We start from the raw sequence: 17,295 nt of genomic DNA, 5'->3' as shown, positions 1-17,295 counted from the left end.
CTCTCCTTCTTTAGAATTAAAATAATTTTTTATACCCATTTGGGAGCAGAGGAAGTACGGGGGTTTCATTTTTAATACTGTGTTCACGATATTTACAAATGCTTGCCCTGTAAGCTCTCCGAACACTCCGCGTGGCTGTAAAACTGTTGGAGAGCTTACCTGCAGGTGTAGCCATACAGCAAAGGCTGCCTCCGGCCGCACGTGCCTGCCTTCCGTTAGTGCAGTTGCATTAAGTGTCTAAAAGTAGAATACGACTCTGTTTTGCATGGATGTTACACAAGTCTAGAGGTGTTTCTAGAAAATACACTGAAGTAAGGTAACTTTGGGGAACATTGCTGCAAGTTTTGCATGTTAGAATGTAACGCGAAATGTTTTAAAACAGAATGCCTGTTTTAAAACAGGCATTGGGGTTGGGTTTTTTTATTTTGTGGGGTTTTTTTTTTTTAAATCCTTTTCTCCCCTGCAAACCCTCTGAAGAGCAACAGCCATGCCATAGTTTCACTGTGGGCTTTAAGGCTTGCACTGTCAACGTTTTTTTTTCTCCCCTACTGAAACAGGGTACACTACATGTAACATTTTAATTGTCTTATGTGATACAGAAAAGCACAAGTGAAAAAGTCTCTGGCAAAACATCTGAAGGGCTAGGTGGATACAACAAAGTGGTTTTTCATCCCTTTCCCCAGCACAACAGCATCTTCATGAGACATAGAGTGCCCAGTGTTTAGACATCTTCAAAAATCTGACTACGTACGTGATTGCCAATAGAATTTGCAATTTCAGGCTCAACCCAACACTTTGATAATATAAAAAGCAGTTTTGATCATCTTGTTTGTTTGAGACTATGGGTATGTGCTGTTTGACAAACGCAGTTGTGACCTCATGGGAACATGCTGTGCGTTCGCAGAGCTTGCTCAGTTACCTTCTCAGGAGTCATGCATGTTCGAGGGCTGTGAGTCACCTGAATGTCTTTGAGCAATGTTGCTGCTAAGATTTGGGGCGGGGGGGGGGGGAAGGGGTTGCATCTTAAGATTGCTTTCTTTTATGTATTGATTGCTTTTTATTTTAATATGATGTTGCCGTCTGTACCCGCAGTAGGTGTCTGTGTTCCTTCACAGATTGGGTATTGCTGTTCACAGCTCTAATCCTTTTTCTTTCTTAAAGAGTAAAAGTTAGAGAGAAACTGGTGAAAGAGGAAAGTGCTCGCGGAAGCCCTGAACTTGTCACAGACACAGTATCTCAGAGAAAATCCCATCCAGTGCCAGCCCACTACATGCCTCTTCAGACAGAAACGTCTGCCTTTGATAGGGTTATAAATCAGCCCATCAGTTCAGTCCGCCAACCAATACATGGCTATGTTCAGCCTGCTGGCGTTGCTCACACAGCTCAGCTGATGGCAACAGAAGAACCATCAAACATCTCTGTTGGCAGCCTCCTCCCACCAGACAGTGTTAGCCTCTTAACAAAATCGTCAGCAGTCACTGCATCAGAGAGTGAAAAGGAAGAGGCACTTGGTTATGGAGCAAAGCCTGATGAAGAAGATTCCTTGGAGGGTGAACAGGCTTCCAAAGGCAGAAGACCAATTTTGCCATCTGAGATTCGCAAGCAAGGGAAGAACCACGAAGGTCTCTTTGGAGGAGGAGAATCGGATACCCCCGTGGGGAGTTCCTCTTTCACAAGCAAGCTGAAAACAGTTAACTCCGAAGTTCAGAGAGAGCTGGAGTGCAATAAAAGGCAAGCTCCTGAGCAGCAGTTTAAGACTCCTGAGAACATAGAAAGGAGTGAAGCTGTTATGTACATACAGAGTGGGTCTGTATCGCAGCCTGCCAAGGCAAAAGCTCCTGTTTGGAAAGTGTCAACAACGAAGCATAAAGTCCTGACTCGCTCAATGTCTGACTACACTGTGGCTCCTAAGTTAGAAGCTTTTAAAAGTAAGGAGAGCATGGAAGCAAGTGCACCAAATGGTGAGATTGGCACGGTTGACACAAAAGTCTCTGTTGCCCAGCTCCGCAATGTCTTTCTGGAGACTGCTAAAGCCAACAAGAAAACGGAACTGTAGGTGACATTTCAGACATATTTTCGTGTGAAACTTGCACGTCCTTGGCAAAAATTACACACACTCAACATCAGTTGTGTTCAGCACTTAAAGCACACAGCTTAGCTCTCACCAGTGTGTATTGGAGGCTGAGATGGTTTGAAACCTGCTTTTGTGCTTCTGCTTGCTAGTGCAAGTTGTGATGTGGGGTAGCTGGAATGTGTATGTCTGCGCATGTTACCGGAGGCGCATGCAGAGTGATCTCTAGTGAATTGTTGAGATGCTTACATCTATGCTTTACTTTTCTCTTCTATTTTCTTTTCTACGTGCTTTCTATCATGTGGTTTAAAAGTGAATCTCGGTTTGAGACGTCAACGGCAGGTAGCACTTTGTCTGCCAATGGTGACCGTGAAAGAGGGCCACGAAAGCCAAGGCGCTATTTTTCACCTGGTGAAAATAGAAAGACTTCTGAGAGATTTAAAACTCAACCTATAACGTCAGCAGAACGAAAGGAGACAGATAGGTAGGCACGTACGTAGCTCTGTGTAGCGTTCTGGTGCAGGTAAACATGAACAGGCTTGTGAAGAGACTTTGTTGATTTATTAGCATGAATGTTTTGCAAGGTTGTTGTTCCTGTTTAAAAACAGTCAAGTATTTGTTATAGCTTCTTATAAAATAAAAACCAAAACACTGACGACAAAAACAATTTGTTGCAAATCCCTCCCATGTAAAATGGTGAACAATAAATCATGGTGAAGTATTATAGCTGTCTGGTTCTGTCTAATGAATAAATGTCTGGTTTTATATAAAAAGTTTCCTTTCAATCTACTCTGCTTTACCATTTACTTTTTTTTGTAAACAACCAAAGCTACATATTTTATGTTAAAAGAGCTGGCAGCAAATCTTAGACTTTTATCTTCTGCAAGATGTACTGGACATCATTTTCCTTTAGTGTATTTAAGTTTGGCTGCAGTTGCTTGCCTTTCTGCTTTATTAGAGGATGTCAAAGTGGAAGCTGTTGAAACCTGAAAAATAGATAAAGTTTTCCTACTCTCAAGACTTCTGAGGTCCTGCTACTTCAGATGGATTTTGAATTTAATTTTTGATGTCTTGTTTCCAACTAACTCCTTTCTTCTTGATAATTTTTCACTAGGTCAATCTTGACTGCAGAAATACCAACTGCTGAAGGTATGTTACTATACTGTTTTCTAAGGAAGAAATGGGAGCAAATGGGTTTGGTTTTGACTGAAGAACTGTTGATAAAGGCAAACAAAGTCCACTTGAAAATAACTATCATTACCCATAATATGTTTGAAGTACCGCTTTTCCTTGGGCCATGTCTACTACAGACTTGATTTCAAATTCATTTAAAGTCTGTCTGTGGATACCTAACTTCCTATGGGAGGCCAGGAGTGGAATGGCTTGACACTTTTCAACATAGTTGTTGGGGTTTTTTCTGATTTAGACACTAAATAAGCTAGTTGGTGGAAATAAGTTACACATTTTAATCAGTGGTCTAGGAATAATAACTAAAAAAGTCTTTAGTGTAAAATTGATATTGGTAACAAGTTTTCTAGCTAAGGAAATAGCAAGATGCTTGTTATTGAATTATATAATTCAGTCTGCCATCTTGCTTCTCTTTCCCTCTTGTCACTCTTGGCAAGTCTGGCACAAATTAAGTGGGTAATCTCATGAGTAGCTAAATTTAGATTTAATGCCTTATGCTATTTGAAAGCTGATATTCTCTGCAGCTTTGATGCTGGCCCCTGGATCTGGAGGATGCTGATTTCAGCTCCTAAGGATACCAGTTGAGCCTATGAAAAATGGGGACACAAGGTGGTAATCAGAATGACCACCTTCCAGGAGAGACCACCTTGTATGGTCAACTAGTAGAAAATAACAGTTCTATACAGCAGGATGAATACTGAGCCTTAAGACAGTCTATCAGTCTAATTATTTTCTTAGTCTGTGTGTTGTCATAGACTAGTGTAATAAGTTTGACTATTCATAAAAGGTTGTTCGGAAAACTGGCAAGCACATGAACTGTGCTGAAGACAAGTCATTTGCTCTCAAATCCTGTTAAGAATTTTCCTTGATGCAATACATATAAATATAAGTAAAATTTACACAGTATGGTTCATGGTAAGTCTTTTGTTAAAAGGGAGTAACAGCCAGCTTATTTGATGATGGTGTTCTTGTCAAAGTAAAGTATCATTTTTGAGGAGTTCAGAAATCATATAATCAAAAAACACCCTTGCACGTAATATGAGCTTGATTCATTACGTTCAGTCTCCTTTTTTTTTTTTCTTCCTTTGTGTAGACGAAGAAAAACTGGATGACCGAGCCAAACTAAGCGTAGCTGCAAAGCGGCTGCTTTTTAGAGTAAGTATTACATTTTCTTAATAGAAGGCTGAGTTAAACATTTCATATACAAGATGCTGAAGAACCCAAAATGCATTAGAATGAAGTGTAATGCAGTTAACAAAGTCCAAGCTACATAACTTTTTTCTTTTTTACTTCATCTGACTTACCTACACCGTAGACCTGTTGCTCTAAAGCCTTCTTTAAGAACATCATTTAGAGAGATGTGTAGTGAGTTTTAACTCTGTGACGCCTACTGTGCAATTACATCCTGCTTCTAGTTCAGAGATGGGCATTTGGGAAATTTACTATTTTGCATGCAAGAAAACTAAAAAGAAAATACTGTCTTAGAAATTTGCTTCCATGGTTTTAATTATGATATATGTCCTCTTAGGAAATGGAAAAATCATTTGAAATGAAAAATATTCCTAAACCACCTACAAGAAGTTCAGCAGTAGAGAGAAGACTGCGGCGTTTGCAGGATAGATCGCATACACAACCAATTACTAGTGAGGAAGTGGTCATTGCAGCTACGTAAGTCTTGTACATATGTTGGTTCCTGCTTTTAAATCTGGGAGTAAGTTCCATATATGTGGTATTTACAACTTTGTAGCAAGGAAAACATTTATCATTAAGGGCCAGCTTCCTCGAGAACCACAGGGAAAGCTATATTGAAATGCCTTTTTAGAAGTAGAGGGACTAGTAAAGGATAACTTGCATGAACTGTAACTTGCGGAAAGCATTAGAACCTGTAGATTAGGTAAACAGGATTAATCACAGCATTGGTTTGTAACTCAAATGAAAAAGATCCTTTGCCCTGAGGGAAATCTGCACAATTTCTTATGGAATGTATTTGTACTGGGGAAAACCTTTTGCACTCTGAAATCTCAAATGTACTCTTTGGAAATGCGTTTCTTGCACTCTGGTCATACATCATGAAATTTTCCTGAAAAAAGGGAAGTCATTTTGTGGCAAAATTAAACAAAGGGGAATGAACATTCACCGAAAGATCTACTAAAAGATAGCTTGTGTTACGGGTAATGAGTAACTTCAAGAGACAACCTGTTTGCTTCTCTAGGTTTTTAGTTCTTTCAAAGTATTTGAAGCTATTTTGCAGAGGTCGCAGCAGATAACGCAGTTAATTCAAAATCATTGCTGTTTGTTTTTTTTCTGTTTTGTTTTGTTTTGGTTTTGGTCTTTTCTGTAGTTAACACTTAATGTATTGCTTTTCTTAATGCTTTTTTCTTCTCTCTCCCTGTGAATTTTCCCTCCTTGGCAATTCTTTAAAGTGAATCTACCCCTGCTTCACGTTCTGTGAATACCCACACAGTAGTGACAAGAGTACCTAGCCCCACTGTAGTTAAGAGCACTGTACAACCTATCAGGTACTGGGGGGGATAAACATGCATGTTACATCGAGCACAAGATTCCTCAATAGCAGATGCATCTTTAAACTCTTGAATGCCTTTTCAATGTGTCAAGTCAATACTCGTTTCAAGAAAATTTAAAACATTCGTCAGCTTCATTTATGTTTGCATGGTAAAACAATGCAGCTTTTTTTCTTTTGTCAAGCATCTGTTTTCAGGATCTTTCTAACCACACTTAGCTGTTCTAGAAGCATATTCTTCTTTGTGAAAGAAATTATTTTGCATGTGAGCAAACCAACAGAACCCTCTTTGCTCTTGTACGTTTTTTTTATACAGTAATGTCATCTTGAGATGAAAATACAAAGGCTGGGTGCTTGATTTCACAAGCAGTACATATCCTCTTTGTCTGTCTCTACATATATTTTTTTTAGCTTGCAAAATTAAAGGAAAGATAAGAAATTGCACCACCTATAGGTAAAGTTTCAGAATACTGTTTGCCTGTTTTGAATGAGAGAATTTTAGCAGAGACCATGACAGAAAAAAAAAAAAAAAAGAGAATACTACTAATTCCATAAATGTGGCTGAATCTAGCTAGAGGTGAATAAAATATATTACTGTAGAGACAAATGCAGTTACAGCTTTTATGAATGAATGTGTCTGCCTTCAGCATTGGTGAAACAATCTTCAAAATTAATAGAGTGTATTTCAAAACTATTTTTTGTTGTTGAGTTACACCAGATAACTCAAAACAAGACAGTCTGGATTCTGTTCCACTTCAATTTAAGAGGCATTACAATTTATGCTAACCTAAAAGCAGCACTAACTTGGAGTTTAAATCCATCTTTTGAATGTTTTTATCATATCTGGTCCACAAATTATTTCTAATAAAATTGAATTTTACATAAATTGCACTGTAGGACCCGTGTTTGTTCTACAGCAGGCATCTTAAGTGTCTCTCCATATCTCCGTATTCTGTGTAAAGAGATTGGTCTGAACAAAATCTCTCTTCAATCTTGAGTTCACCTTTTAAAAAAAATCTGTAGTGTCCTAATCAAATGAATTTGTGAATGAAAATTTAACTTTTTTAAATCTTCAGCTGTTGAATTAGAACTCATCATGCCAATGTTGAACCACTGCATAACCACTTAGGCTGCTATATTACATTGGCTATTGTGCTTCATGTGCAGTTCTTCTGCTTCTATCAGGTTCAGATTTTAAAACTTCGTAACAGCTTCTTCAAAACTCATTTCCAGTTCTGTTTCTTCAGCTTGCAGGCATCAGCACACCAAAAAATTTTAGCTAAAGAGGAGATAAGAGCAGCCAAAGAGGCAATGGGGCAAGATCAGTCTGATGAACCAGATTCTTCCACCTTAAGTTTGGCAGAAAAGATGGCTTTGTTTAACAAACTGTCTCAACCAGTATCCAGGGCCATTTCCACAAGGAGTCGAGGAGATATTAGGCACAGGAGAATGAATGCTCGTTACCAGACACAGCCAGTCACTCTTGGAGAAGTTGAGCAGGTAAGTGCAATCTTAACTCTCTTCTATTTCTTTTCTTTTATTGGAGAAAACGGCTTCGCTGTAAGATGCTGTAAGAGCTGGCCTTTCTTTGCTCTGAGCTACACATTGGGGTCATGATGTATTCACAGGAAAAAGCTTGTCAGGAAGCAGTCCTCTGTCACGGAGGAACAGCATCCTCTGAAATGTTCAACTTCATTGGTGTGTTTTTTTTAAGTAATTCAAGAGTATGTCATCTTCCTGATTAGTGCATGCTGTACCTTTCACAGTGTCTGTCTTTTCTGGTACAACATTACATGTCTTCTAAAAGTAAATTCTTGACCAAAGGGGTAAAAACTGTGACACATATCATTGTGCTTTAGATGTATTTTCAGGGGATTTTGAAGCTTTGTCATGTGCAACTTTCAGACTCTTTCTTGAAAGCACTTGTGTATTTCCATCATTAGTTAGGACATAATCTGTCATTTTCCTCTGGGAGAGGGGATTGATTTTTATTATTTTTTTTTCTAATAGCAGAATACTCTTGAAATTCAGAAAGTCATGGTAAAAATGAAGTTATTTAATATGTGCAGTGGAATTGGGCTTCCTGTTCTGAAATCCTTCATGTAATTGGAACTGCAAAGGAATACCTTTTTAGTGAAGTTTGAGCATAAGATGTTTAGCAGTGATCTTTCAGAGCTGATATTCACGACCGCAGAAACATCAGTCCCTTAGTATTACAGCTTTAAAAGAAATCACTTTAACAGTGAAGCACAACTTCTATGCATGTCTTTTTTCTAGGGATTTGGATCAATCTGAGCATTATAAAGCTCCTGCCCTTCTCTTTCTGTGTGCTTCATTCGTGATTATACATTTTTCCATATTATAATCAATAGAATAGCAAGAAGGCAGGATTTAACCATATTGGTGCAAAGTTGTACAGGTAGATAATTGTACTTTATGCCTGCTTTACTTAGGCATGAAGTAGTAGAAAATATTTAGCAAATTAACTTTAGCAAGATTTCCAGACCTTACGTAGTCCTTTTTCCATTCGTTTTTCACATGCCACCGCTGTCACAGCCTGGCCTTTCTAATGATTGTGTCACTGACTTGTTTGGGGGCAAGGAAGGAGATCAACAGAAATGGGCTGAAGCGGATGGGAAAGAAGCCAATGACAGTCACAGTAGTTTGTCAGACTTTTACAGAAAAGCTCTTCAAGCAAGGAAACGCAGAGGAAGCATGTTTTGTCATCTCTTTCTGAACATAGCAAAAGAAACCAGAGATGCCTGAATCAAGTTCAATGGGAGTGTATTTTCAAAAAGGCTTTCTATAGTGAACTGTTCATTTGGAGTGTTGGGATGTTTTGAGATGCAGTTATGGTTTTTCTAGGAAGAAACAAAAGGAAAGTATCAAAACCAATAACTAGAGCTTACGTTACCAAAATACATAATTGCAAATGTAAATATCTTGTAATTAAAGCTGAAATCCCTTTGCTGATCTCCTCTAAATTTCTAATTCTGATAGATGCAATGGAAAAAGAGTAAACTGGTAACTATTTTCTTAATCTTTCTTTGGAACCTTTGAGCTAGCCTAGTAGTCTTTGCTCTGCTTTCCGTTTTGTTTAATGAGTGGTTAACGTGTTGTCCATGCTTTATGGAATTTGCATGTGCATTTTAAGTTTTCAGTTGATTTGGTGTGATTTTGTCTGTTCTTTTTGCATGCTGTTCACTAGCACTGCAGTTTAAGAAAACAACAAAACGCCAAACAAAAAATTTCTCCTGATGTGTATGAAGGCATGTTTGTCAGTCCCTCTCATAGCTTTTGTCTCCTTTGGAGAAGACAAAGCCAAGCTCTGCATTTCAGGAAAATTTTGCATCTCAACTGCCTCTAGGAAAACTTTATGAAATTATTATGTTAGAAGAGTAGAAAAGATAACTGTTCCACTTTAGAGGCCAGCAGGGCAAATTTGGAGGTTTCTTTAATATGCTTCTTGTATTCAAATACTTTGGTCTGAGACGTACATGACAGCCAATGCTTCATATCTGAAAAAGTCTTAGACTAACAGTCCTGCATGAAGGTGATTTATGTGGCAGAAGCATCAGCAATGTCTTCCCTGTGTAGAACAGCACGGAGCAGTCTGGCGCTGAGCTAGCTCCAGAGCTGGAAGCTGCATAACCGTATCAGAGCAGAGCTGTGCCAAAGCTAATTAGCCCTCCTGAGACGCAGAGTTGATTAGCCTGGGCACATGGCATGTCATCCGGTGTCTGGAACCTGAACTAATTTCTTTCCCCAGTGCTGCACAGCACCGTGTCAGTATGAAACTTTGCGTGGAGCTCTGACACAACGTCATGTTGCATGCTACACATACACCTTTTATTACTAAAGATGTTGCTGTCGACATGCAGTCTTTTCTTCCCTGGTGGAGTAAGCCGTCTGCAGCCAAATTATGGGGGCATTGTTGCTCTCCTTATCTGTTTCTAGTCTATATTTATAGAGCACTGTATTCACACGGAAGCACATCTCTGAAGAACTGATGTGATTAGATTGTTTTTGGGAACTGATGATTTCAGAGCTTTTACATCTCTTTGATTTTTATTTTTTTTGTTCATAGGTACAAAATGAAAGTGGAAAAATTACTCCCCTGTCAACTTCAGTTGCAACATCAGTTTCAACGATGGCATCTACCCTTTCTCCGCTGTACGCTGGAGACCTGCACACGAAACCAGCTAGTGATGGAAGCGTGAGCACTGCCGCTAGAGCTGATCTGAGATTCCACTCTTCAGCAGAAAACTCGGACTCTTCAGGAAAACACACACAGAAGTCAGAACAGTGGCAGCCCTCGGTGGAAGCGGTAGAAAGCAACAGAGCATCAAAGAAGCATGAAGAAGAGAGAAAGAGGTTTCTAGCACGTGAAGCTAATGAAATTACAAAGTACAGCTCCTTTGAGGAAGAAACCACACATCCTGTTCCTGAAAAAACAGGAGACTACCACAAAGAGACAACATACAGCTTCCTGAGGAAGGGCAGCATGGAACTGTTCAGTTCACAAGCACTTTTTCAGCCTCTTGAACAGAAAGAAATTGATACTCATACGCAAGGTAAATGGGAAGTCAAAGAAAGCCAGTCCTTTGAAGAAAAGGTAGATTTGGAAAGTGTCACGAAAAGCAAGGTTTTGCAAAGAGGTGCGGTATATATGTGGGCTCGGTTTTGGTATAGTCTTGTTAAGCAAACAATGGTGTTTCTTTAGTTTTAAACATCTTTATTTCAAGCATTATTAAGGCTGGTTATTTTTCCTTTTTTTAACGCTACTTTAAAGGTAGAGAAATACCTGTGAAATCATAAGTCTTACAAATACAGTTTTCTCTTTGTTATTCATTCAATTCCTCAGTCTTTAAAGGTGGCTCAGTTTTATTCAGATTTTCTTACTATCTTTCATCAAGGCAGTTTTTACTGTGATTTAGTTGCTGCTTGCAAAAACAAGACCAAAAAAGGCCCCCAACACCCTCCTAGAAAATAATGTCTTTATTAATCTATTAAATGTCCTCCTAGCATGCTACTTACGCATTACCAATAAGTTATTACCAATTATGCTTTACCAATAAGTTAACTTCTTATTTAAATTTTGTCTGCTTCTCTTCACCCACTCTTTGTTCCCCTCTCACTTTCATCTGTCCATTTGTTTTCCTGTTGGTGTGATGACAGGAGCGGCACTTTGTGCCTCATCCACGCGAATTTCAGAATTGTGTATTGAACACGGTATTCTGTGGCTTCATGTGAACTTCAGTCACAAATGGCCAGTCCGTACAGCAGATAATATTGCATGATTAATCTTCGTACCTCTAGCTCAGGCAGAATTTTTTTCTCTATTTAGGATAGCATGTGATTTGAAACTTAAAAACCAGATTTGCTGCTTCAGTGTTAGTAATGTAAAATATGTTTGAGAATAGTGCTAACTCTAATTCAGGACTTCTCTTTTGAATGGACAGGCCACACTGAACCTACTTCTGAACTCACCAGCACATCCGCAACAAGGACAGTTTCACAAACTGCAACTGCAGCATCCTGTAGACTGCAGGAGCTCTCTGAACAATTGGAAGGCAAATTTTATAAGAATTCCTGTGAGATGTTTTCCATTGGAGAGAACAAAGCACAAACAGCTGAGGATGTCCTTGATAATTCCAGCAAAACGATGTCAATTAAGGAAAGGTACTTAAATTTCACTTTTTTCTAAATGATCTCTATAAATACAGTTATTAGGCTGATGGTATAAAAAGAAGCTTTAAAGCTGTTTCTGAAAAAGCTAAGCAGTGATTATTAGGCTTTATTAGATGTCAAATGCTAACAGCAGAAACATGCAGCTAATCTGCCTGACATGCTTATAAAGCAGATGATGAATGAGAATTACTGTTCAAGAGAACGTGATACTCTGATTTTGAAAGAGCCACCTGAATAATCAATAAGTAGTTCAGAAAATGAAAGTTGTAAAAATATATGTTCTAGTTACACTTACACTGACAGTATACTTACCCAAGTTCTTCTTTCAATTACAACAGGTATAATGTGATTGGTTTTTTTAATAGCCCATTTGTTGTTGGTCTATGGGAGTCTCTTTTAAAAAAGCTGAATACGGGGAGTCAGGAATAGAGTCTGTGGTGTTTCCCTCTGTACTTCAGAAATGCATGGTTGCCATTTTGACTTCTGGAAACTTACTGTAGGGAATTTAAAACGGTAATGAGTTGGATGGGTTTGTGGGAGTATTAAAAATATTTTTTTCCAACCCAAGATCATTCTGATCTGAAGCTAAATGTTAAGTGTTCCTCATTTGTGCGGACAGTAGGAGTTCACAGCTAGAGCTCCAACAGCGGCTTTAGTACTTGTAAAAGTCGTTCTAATTTAGTTAAAACTTTAAGAGTATAAACTCAGCCCCAAAGGATCTGGTAGCAGTCCACTGAGTGAAATTGCAATTGTTTGCTTCAGGTTGACAAATAGGCCTATTTTTACTCCATCTTTTTAGCAGTGAAAGCAGAACCAATAAATAAAAATAGCCACTTGATTAAACTTTCACTGTGTAAAAGTATTCCCTCTCTTGGTGAGGTGGGCCTGATATTAGGAACTCCTAACCATTTATTTTTTTAAATGTGATTCCAAAGTGTGCTTCTCAAATTAATGTATTTCTAGGATGTATGTGAGTCATCCTCATTTATAGACCATCCCCATTCCCTGTTATCCGCTTAACATAAATAGGGGATGCAGGGTCAGCTACAACAACTGTGCAGTCTTAGTCCCCCTTCTGAAGGATGTACTTACCTTTTTCAGTTTCCTGTTGTTGTTTTGTTTAAAGCAACCTTCATCCCTCCCGTCCCCCTTCTGTAAATATGTCAACTGTCAGGGCAGATAAGGTTTAAGACCAGGAACTTCTGGTTTATAGGTGGTAAATGACCTGCCTTCCCTGATCCTGGTGGGGAAAAAGAGGTTGGAGGGAAGGGAAGATCCAAGTATTAGCAGCTGTTTCAGTCCTAAATTAAATTCTTCAGTTGAGTTGATCTCTTGAGGAACTGATGGTAGAGACTGTCCGTCACACTCACAATCTGGAATCACTTTTGTTAGGCCTCCAAGACTGTCTAGTCAGTCCCACAGCTGACAAAAGAAAATACCTGCTGTCTTGTCAGGAATTTGTATATTCCACTTCCACAAACATCTGTATATGGCAGAGCTCGTATCAAAATGTTTTAGCCTTCCAAAATACCACAGTGGTCTGCTTCTTGGCCCAGAATTAAAAAACTACAACCGGTCATTTTCTTTTGCTTGGCTATAGCTGATGCCAAGTATTCGTAAACCTCAAAGAACGCTTCTGCTAAAGATTAACTATTACACTGGATTTTTTTTTTTTTCCTTTTACATTCACTAACTTCATCTTCCCATCCAATGGATTTTTCTGGCTGTGTCAGACATTCTTTCACCTTATGGAAGAACAGCTTTTCCACAGATGTAATATTCTGCAGGATGCATGCATGCTGGTCTGGATGAAAGTGATTTTCCACAAAGACTTACTTCACTGAACTAATGCTGTCCTTGTGGAGTAAGTGCATACCTGGCATTTTCAGAATTACCTAGCTAATACGGAAGAATGGAAATCACGATTTTTCAAGGAAGAAAAGACACGTATTCTCTCTTCTTCTGCAAACAAGCAGCTTGGAGGTGAGAGAGGGAGCAAAAGCTCATATTTTTGAGCAGTTTTGGCTGTGTTTTGTTTTAGGCTGCCAGGGCTGATCCACTGATGTGTTATATATGAGTGGTGGAAACACTTTTTTTTAATTGTCTTGCCTTCGGGAAGAGACTGTCTTGCAGGACTTCGAACGGAGCATCAGTTGTGTGTAACTACCTGTCTTTGTGCCTTTATGGAGACCAAAGTTGCTAGAAGGCCACCATATCAGCTTCACTTTAGAAATGAGCTGCATGCCATGATCGCCATATAAAAAAAGCTACAGAAAACTTAATTTCTGTGGGACCTCTTACCATCATTCATTCCTTATCAGGAAGAGCCCAGCTTAAACTTAATTTTCAACCTTTTTTGATGTATGGACACCAGAACAAGACTTTCTTATGTAGACAAGTCACTACTATAGTGAAATTTATGCATACCTTAACAGTCGGCTTCCTTTTTGTAGTTGCTTATCTCATACCGGCCTCTAGGATTTATGATTTAGCCGAAAAGAACTGGTCAAGTGCAGCCAATGGAGTACATGTGAAAGTCAAGCCTGTGTCCAGTTTAGTCTGACTTAAGGGTAACACTAGCAGCCAAGGTACTCAAATGTTGCGACAGAAGATGTGTCATTTTTGACATTTTTTGTCAGAACTTTTGCCAAGGCTTTTCATACAATGCTCCTTATTTAGGCAAAACCATTGTTCAAATCTTCTTTCTATTTCTCTTCAGTATTAATCCAACATTTTGCCTTCAGCTGTGAAAGCTTTTGCTTTGAACCCATCCTGACACCTCTGGGATAACGATCATTCCATCGCGATGGCAGATACTCTATCTCAGTAGTAGGTGAAAGAAGGATGCAGAGCAAGCTGTCAAAGATGGGCAGATATATACAAAAGTTTTTTCTTTCAAGAAAAGAGTAAAACTGATTTTTTTCATGTTGGAAAAGGAACTTTTTGAGGCAAAAGCAGTATGAATAGAACTGTGAAAGTGAATAATGAATGATTATTCATTATTTATCGAAAGTGGAAAACTAGAGGTATGCAATGAAACTAGTAGTCAGCAGGCTTTAAACAAATCTAAGGGTTAGACCCAATAATTGCCTTATTTTTGCATACTTTCCAAAGAATCAACTGCTGTCTAATTTGAGTTAAGCTACTGAGCTGGTGGACTTGTTTGCAAGAATAGTGGTTCTTGCATCTTTATTCATACAAAAGGGTGCTCTCCAATTGTTGCTGAGTCAGGGCAGTCTGAGTTTATTGCTGTTTCCACCGTTCCATACAAATGCATGGCTTTAGGTTTTACACAGTAGTGAAGTTTTCAATGGCATACAGGGCAATCATGGGTTTTAAGTGGTGATTTCATTCCTCAAAACAGACAAACGTGTGTTCTCGCTCTGGGAACGAGTTGTTTCATTAATATAAAAGCGAAGAGTGGAGGGCTAGTATGAATCCATCCTTACTACACAGGAGAAAATAAACTCTCCAGAGACACAGAAACTGTCTTAGAGTTATAGATTTTCTCTTCCTGATCAACCAAGCTGTTTGGGGCAAAGGTCTAGGGCAAATTCCTTGCAGTAATGTCAGGTTAAAAAAAAATAAAAAATCCTGCTTGCTATGCTGAGCAGCTACAGACATTTTCAAAAACAAACCCATCTTAGGCCAAAGCTGACCGAAAGTCCTTCCAGCTTCAGTTGTCACAGATCATTTCTAAGCAAAGCTGACCTGAGAGAACATAACTATTGAAGATAATTCAACTGCGTGGTGGCAATTCAGTCCCATCTTGGTCTCCTCCACAGTTTCACACATGCATGGATGCAATCCAGAAGATTAGTTCTGGGCAGTGAAATCTTGTATACCTTCTGGAAACAATGACCATGGCCTCAACTCCTTATTGTGAGTCCTTCTCACCCCTTCTCATCCCGTGCTGTGAGGTATGAAGCAAGCAGGCAATGTGAAGCCTGACAGTGCAGCCTGTCTGGGCAGGAAGAGGAAGTAACTGCTTTCTTGAATACTAACATTCTTACTGCCATTGTATTCTGCGGACTTACTGTTTTCTGCATTCTCAGTTTTTCTCAAATGACGACTTAGGACCAATTGGTCGTCCTTGAATAGGTCAGTAGCATGGTTGCAGCCCCTGGATTTTTGCAGGAAGCAGCTGCCTGAAACTTGGCTTCTGGCTAGACCTGTTCGATCCTACCCTTTCCTTCTCAGAGTTTCAAGACAAGACTTACTGTGAGCATAACAGTAATCGCATCTCTAAAAAGGAATCTCCATATCTTGTGGTCAAAATAAGTCGCCAACACTTTAACTACTGACCCTGTTCAAATATCGGTAGGGTTAAGGATTTTGTATAATCCTTACTGAAATGCCCTGGATTGAAGAAAGTTATGTAGTAAAACTTAATTCAACTAAAATAAAAATTACTTACTGGACCAATGGAACTGTTCGCACAAGTATTGCAGATCTACGTTTTTATGGATTACTAAGAATGATTTCTGAAAGCTAGAAAATTCATACAAATACTAATTTCTGAGGAAGGTAAACTGAAGATCATGCCTGTGTAGACCTCATATTCCTAATTGCCTTCCCCTGCCATCAGAATTAATCACCTCAGGGTTTGTATGGACAAATAGGTTCTAATTCTAGCAAAATAGATCTACATGCTGTCCCCACCAGAGCCTGTCAGCGTCCCGTTGTGCTACATTGAGAATTCTGCTCAAGATTAGGAAATAACACTTTTAAAAGATCCTACTTACCCAAGATTAATGGTAATCCACACTTTAAATATAAGACATGCTTTAAATGAGTTGAATCTTGCAGATAGATTTCACACCTGTAGTATAGTTAGCACCAAGAGCATTAGTACTACTGATTTGTATCACAGCAATGCCTGAGCTAAGCAAGGAGATCCTAAGTGAGCCCTGGGAGTCTGGTAGTAACCTCAGTCACTGGAGTTGCAGTGAAAGCAGTAACTGCAGAGGTGTCATTTGTTATGCCTGATGAGACCTAATTGGGGGGTGCCTGCTGAATAGACCTCTTTCTTCTTGGGTTTTAAAGATAATAATTTTTTAATTTTTTTTTATTGCATACAATAAAGATGAAAGGTAGGATTCATCTTATCAACTTTGGACATGCATAAGCACCCATAGCTGATCTAGTCACTCTCTGTGCCTCATCGACAGAAGGGAGGGGAAAAAAGCAGTGATTAACCTAACCTATTTATATGTCTACTTTAGGATGATCTGCATTGCACCTTGGTCTCCCCTGACTGTGTTGGCAATTTCCACTGACTGTACAAATTAACTGGTGCGCCTGTCTCAGATCTAGATGTCTGTGTTTTGACAGATGATTCCCATTCAACATGTTCAGTAAAGGCTTGGTGTTCATTTGTGAGCTTTGTATATGTGTATGAAATGTAAATAACTATAGTTAATGTTAGAAAACTTAATTTCAGATTCTCTTGAATGCAGCATTAGTGAAACAATAAGGGTAGCTTTTGAGGATAACGGGAAGTAAAGTGTTTAACGCTACCTGTTGGCACGGTTTTTCTTCTAGGTTGGCATTGCTGAAGAAGAGTGGTGAAGAAGATTGGAAGAGCAGGCTCGGCAAAAAGCAGGAGTATGCAAAAGTGGCTGTCAGTGATCGTAGCGCGCAGATGCAAGAAGTTGAGCAGCTGTTGAAGAAGGTAACTATCCTTGTTTGGAAAAAACATCTTGCTTGAAATGCTTCAGCTTTTTGAAGATGCATCCAACTAGACAGGCATGCCTAATATCAGCTACTAGCTCCTGCTGTTCCTCTTGTTGTCAGGCTTGTTTAAAAAATGATTCTCCCAACA

The 17,295-nt window shown here is 39.0% G+C and overlaps 1 protein-coding gene across 21 annotated transcripts in view; it reads left to right on the top strand.

Moving 5' to 3' along the window:
* Window positions 1–17,295, top strand: part of SVIL (supervillin) — a 141,726-nt gene that overhangs the window by 90,441 nt on the left and 33,990 nt on the right. For 12 of the 21 annotated variants that reach the window (XM_063324554.1, XM_063324552.1, XM_063324551.1 and 9 more), the window contains 11 exons: window positions 1,162–2,052; window positions 2,385–2,555; window positions 3,186–3,220; window positions 4,353–4,414; window positions 4,788–4,927; window positions 5,683–5,778; window positions 7,028–7,280; window positions 8,781–8,804; window positions 9,868–10,354; window positions 11,243–11,462; window positions 17,016–17,145. In XM_063324554.1, coding sequence (XP_063180624.1) covers window positions 1,162–2,052; window positions 2,385–2,555; window positions 3,186–3,220; window positions 4,353–4,414; window positions 4,788–4,927; window positions 5,683–5,778; window positions 7,028–7,280; window positions 8,781–8,804; window positions 9,868–10,354; window positions 11,243–11,462; window positions 17,016–17,145 — 2,509 coding nt within the window. The remainder of the gene's footprint in view (window positions 1–1,161; window positions 2,053–2,384; window positions 2,556–3,185; window positions 3,221–4,352; window positions 4,415–4,787; window positions 4,928–5,682; window positions 5,779–7,027; window positions 7,281–8,780; window positions 8,805–9,867; window positions 10,355–11,242; window positions 11,463–17,015; window positions 17,146–17,295) is intronic. The other 9 variants (XM_063324558.1, XM_063324557.1, XM_063324543.1 and 6 more) reach the window with 5 other exon arrangements.

Source organism: Chroicocephalus ridibundus, chromosome 2, assembly GCF_963924245.1.
Source record: "Chroicocephalus ridibundus chromosome 2, bChrRid1.1, whole genome shotgun sequence".
Lineage (NCBI taxonomy): Eukaryota > Metazoa > Chordata > Aves > Charadriiformes > Laridae > Chroicocephalus > Chroicocephalus ridibundus.
The sequence above is the reverse complement of the archived record's forward strand: the minus strand, read 5'-3'. Positions and strand labels throughout refer to the sequence as shown.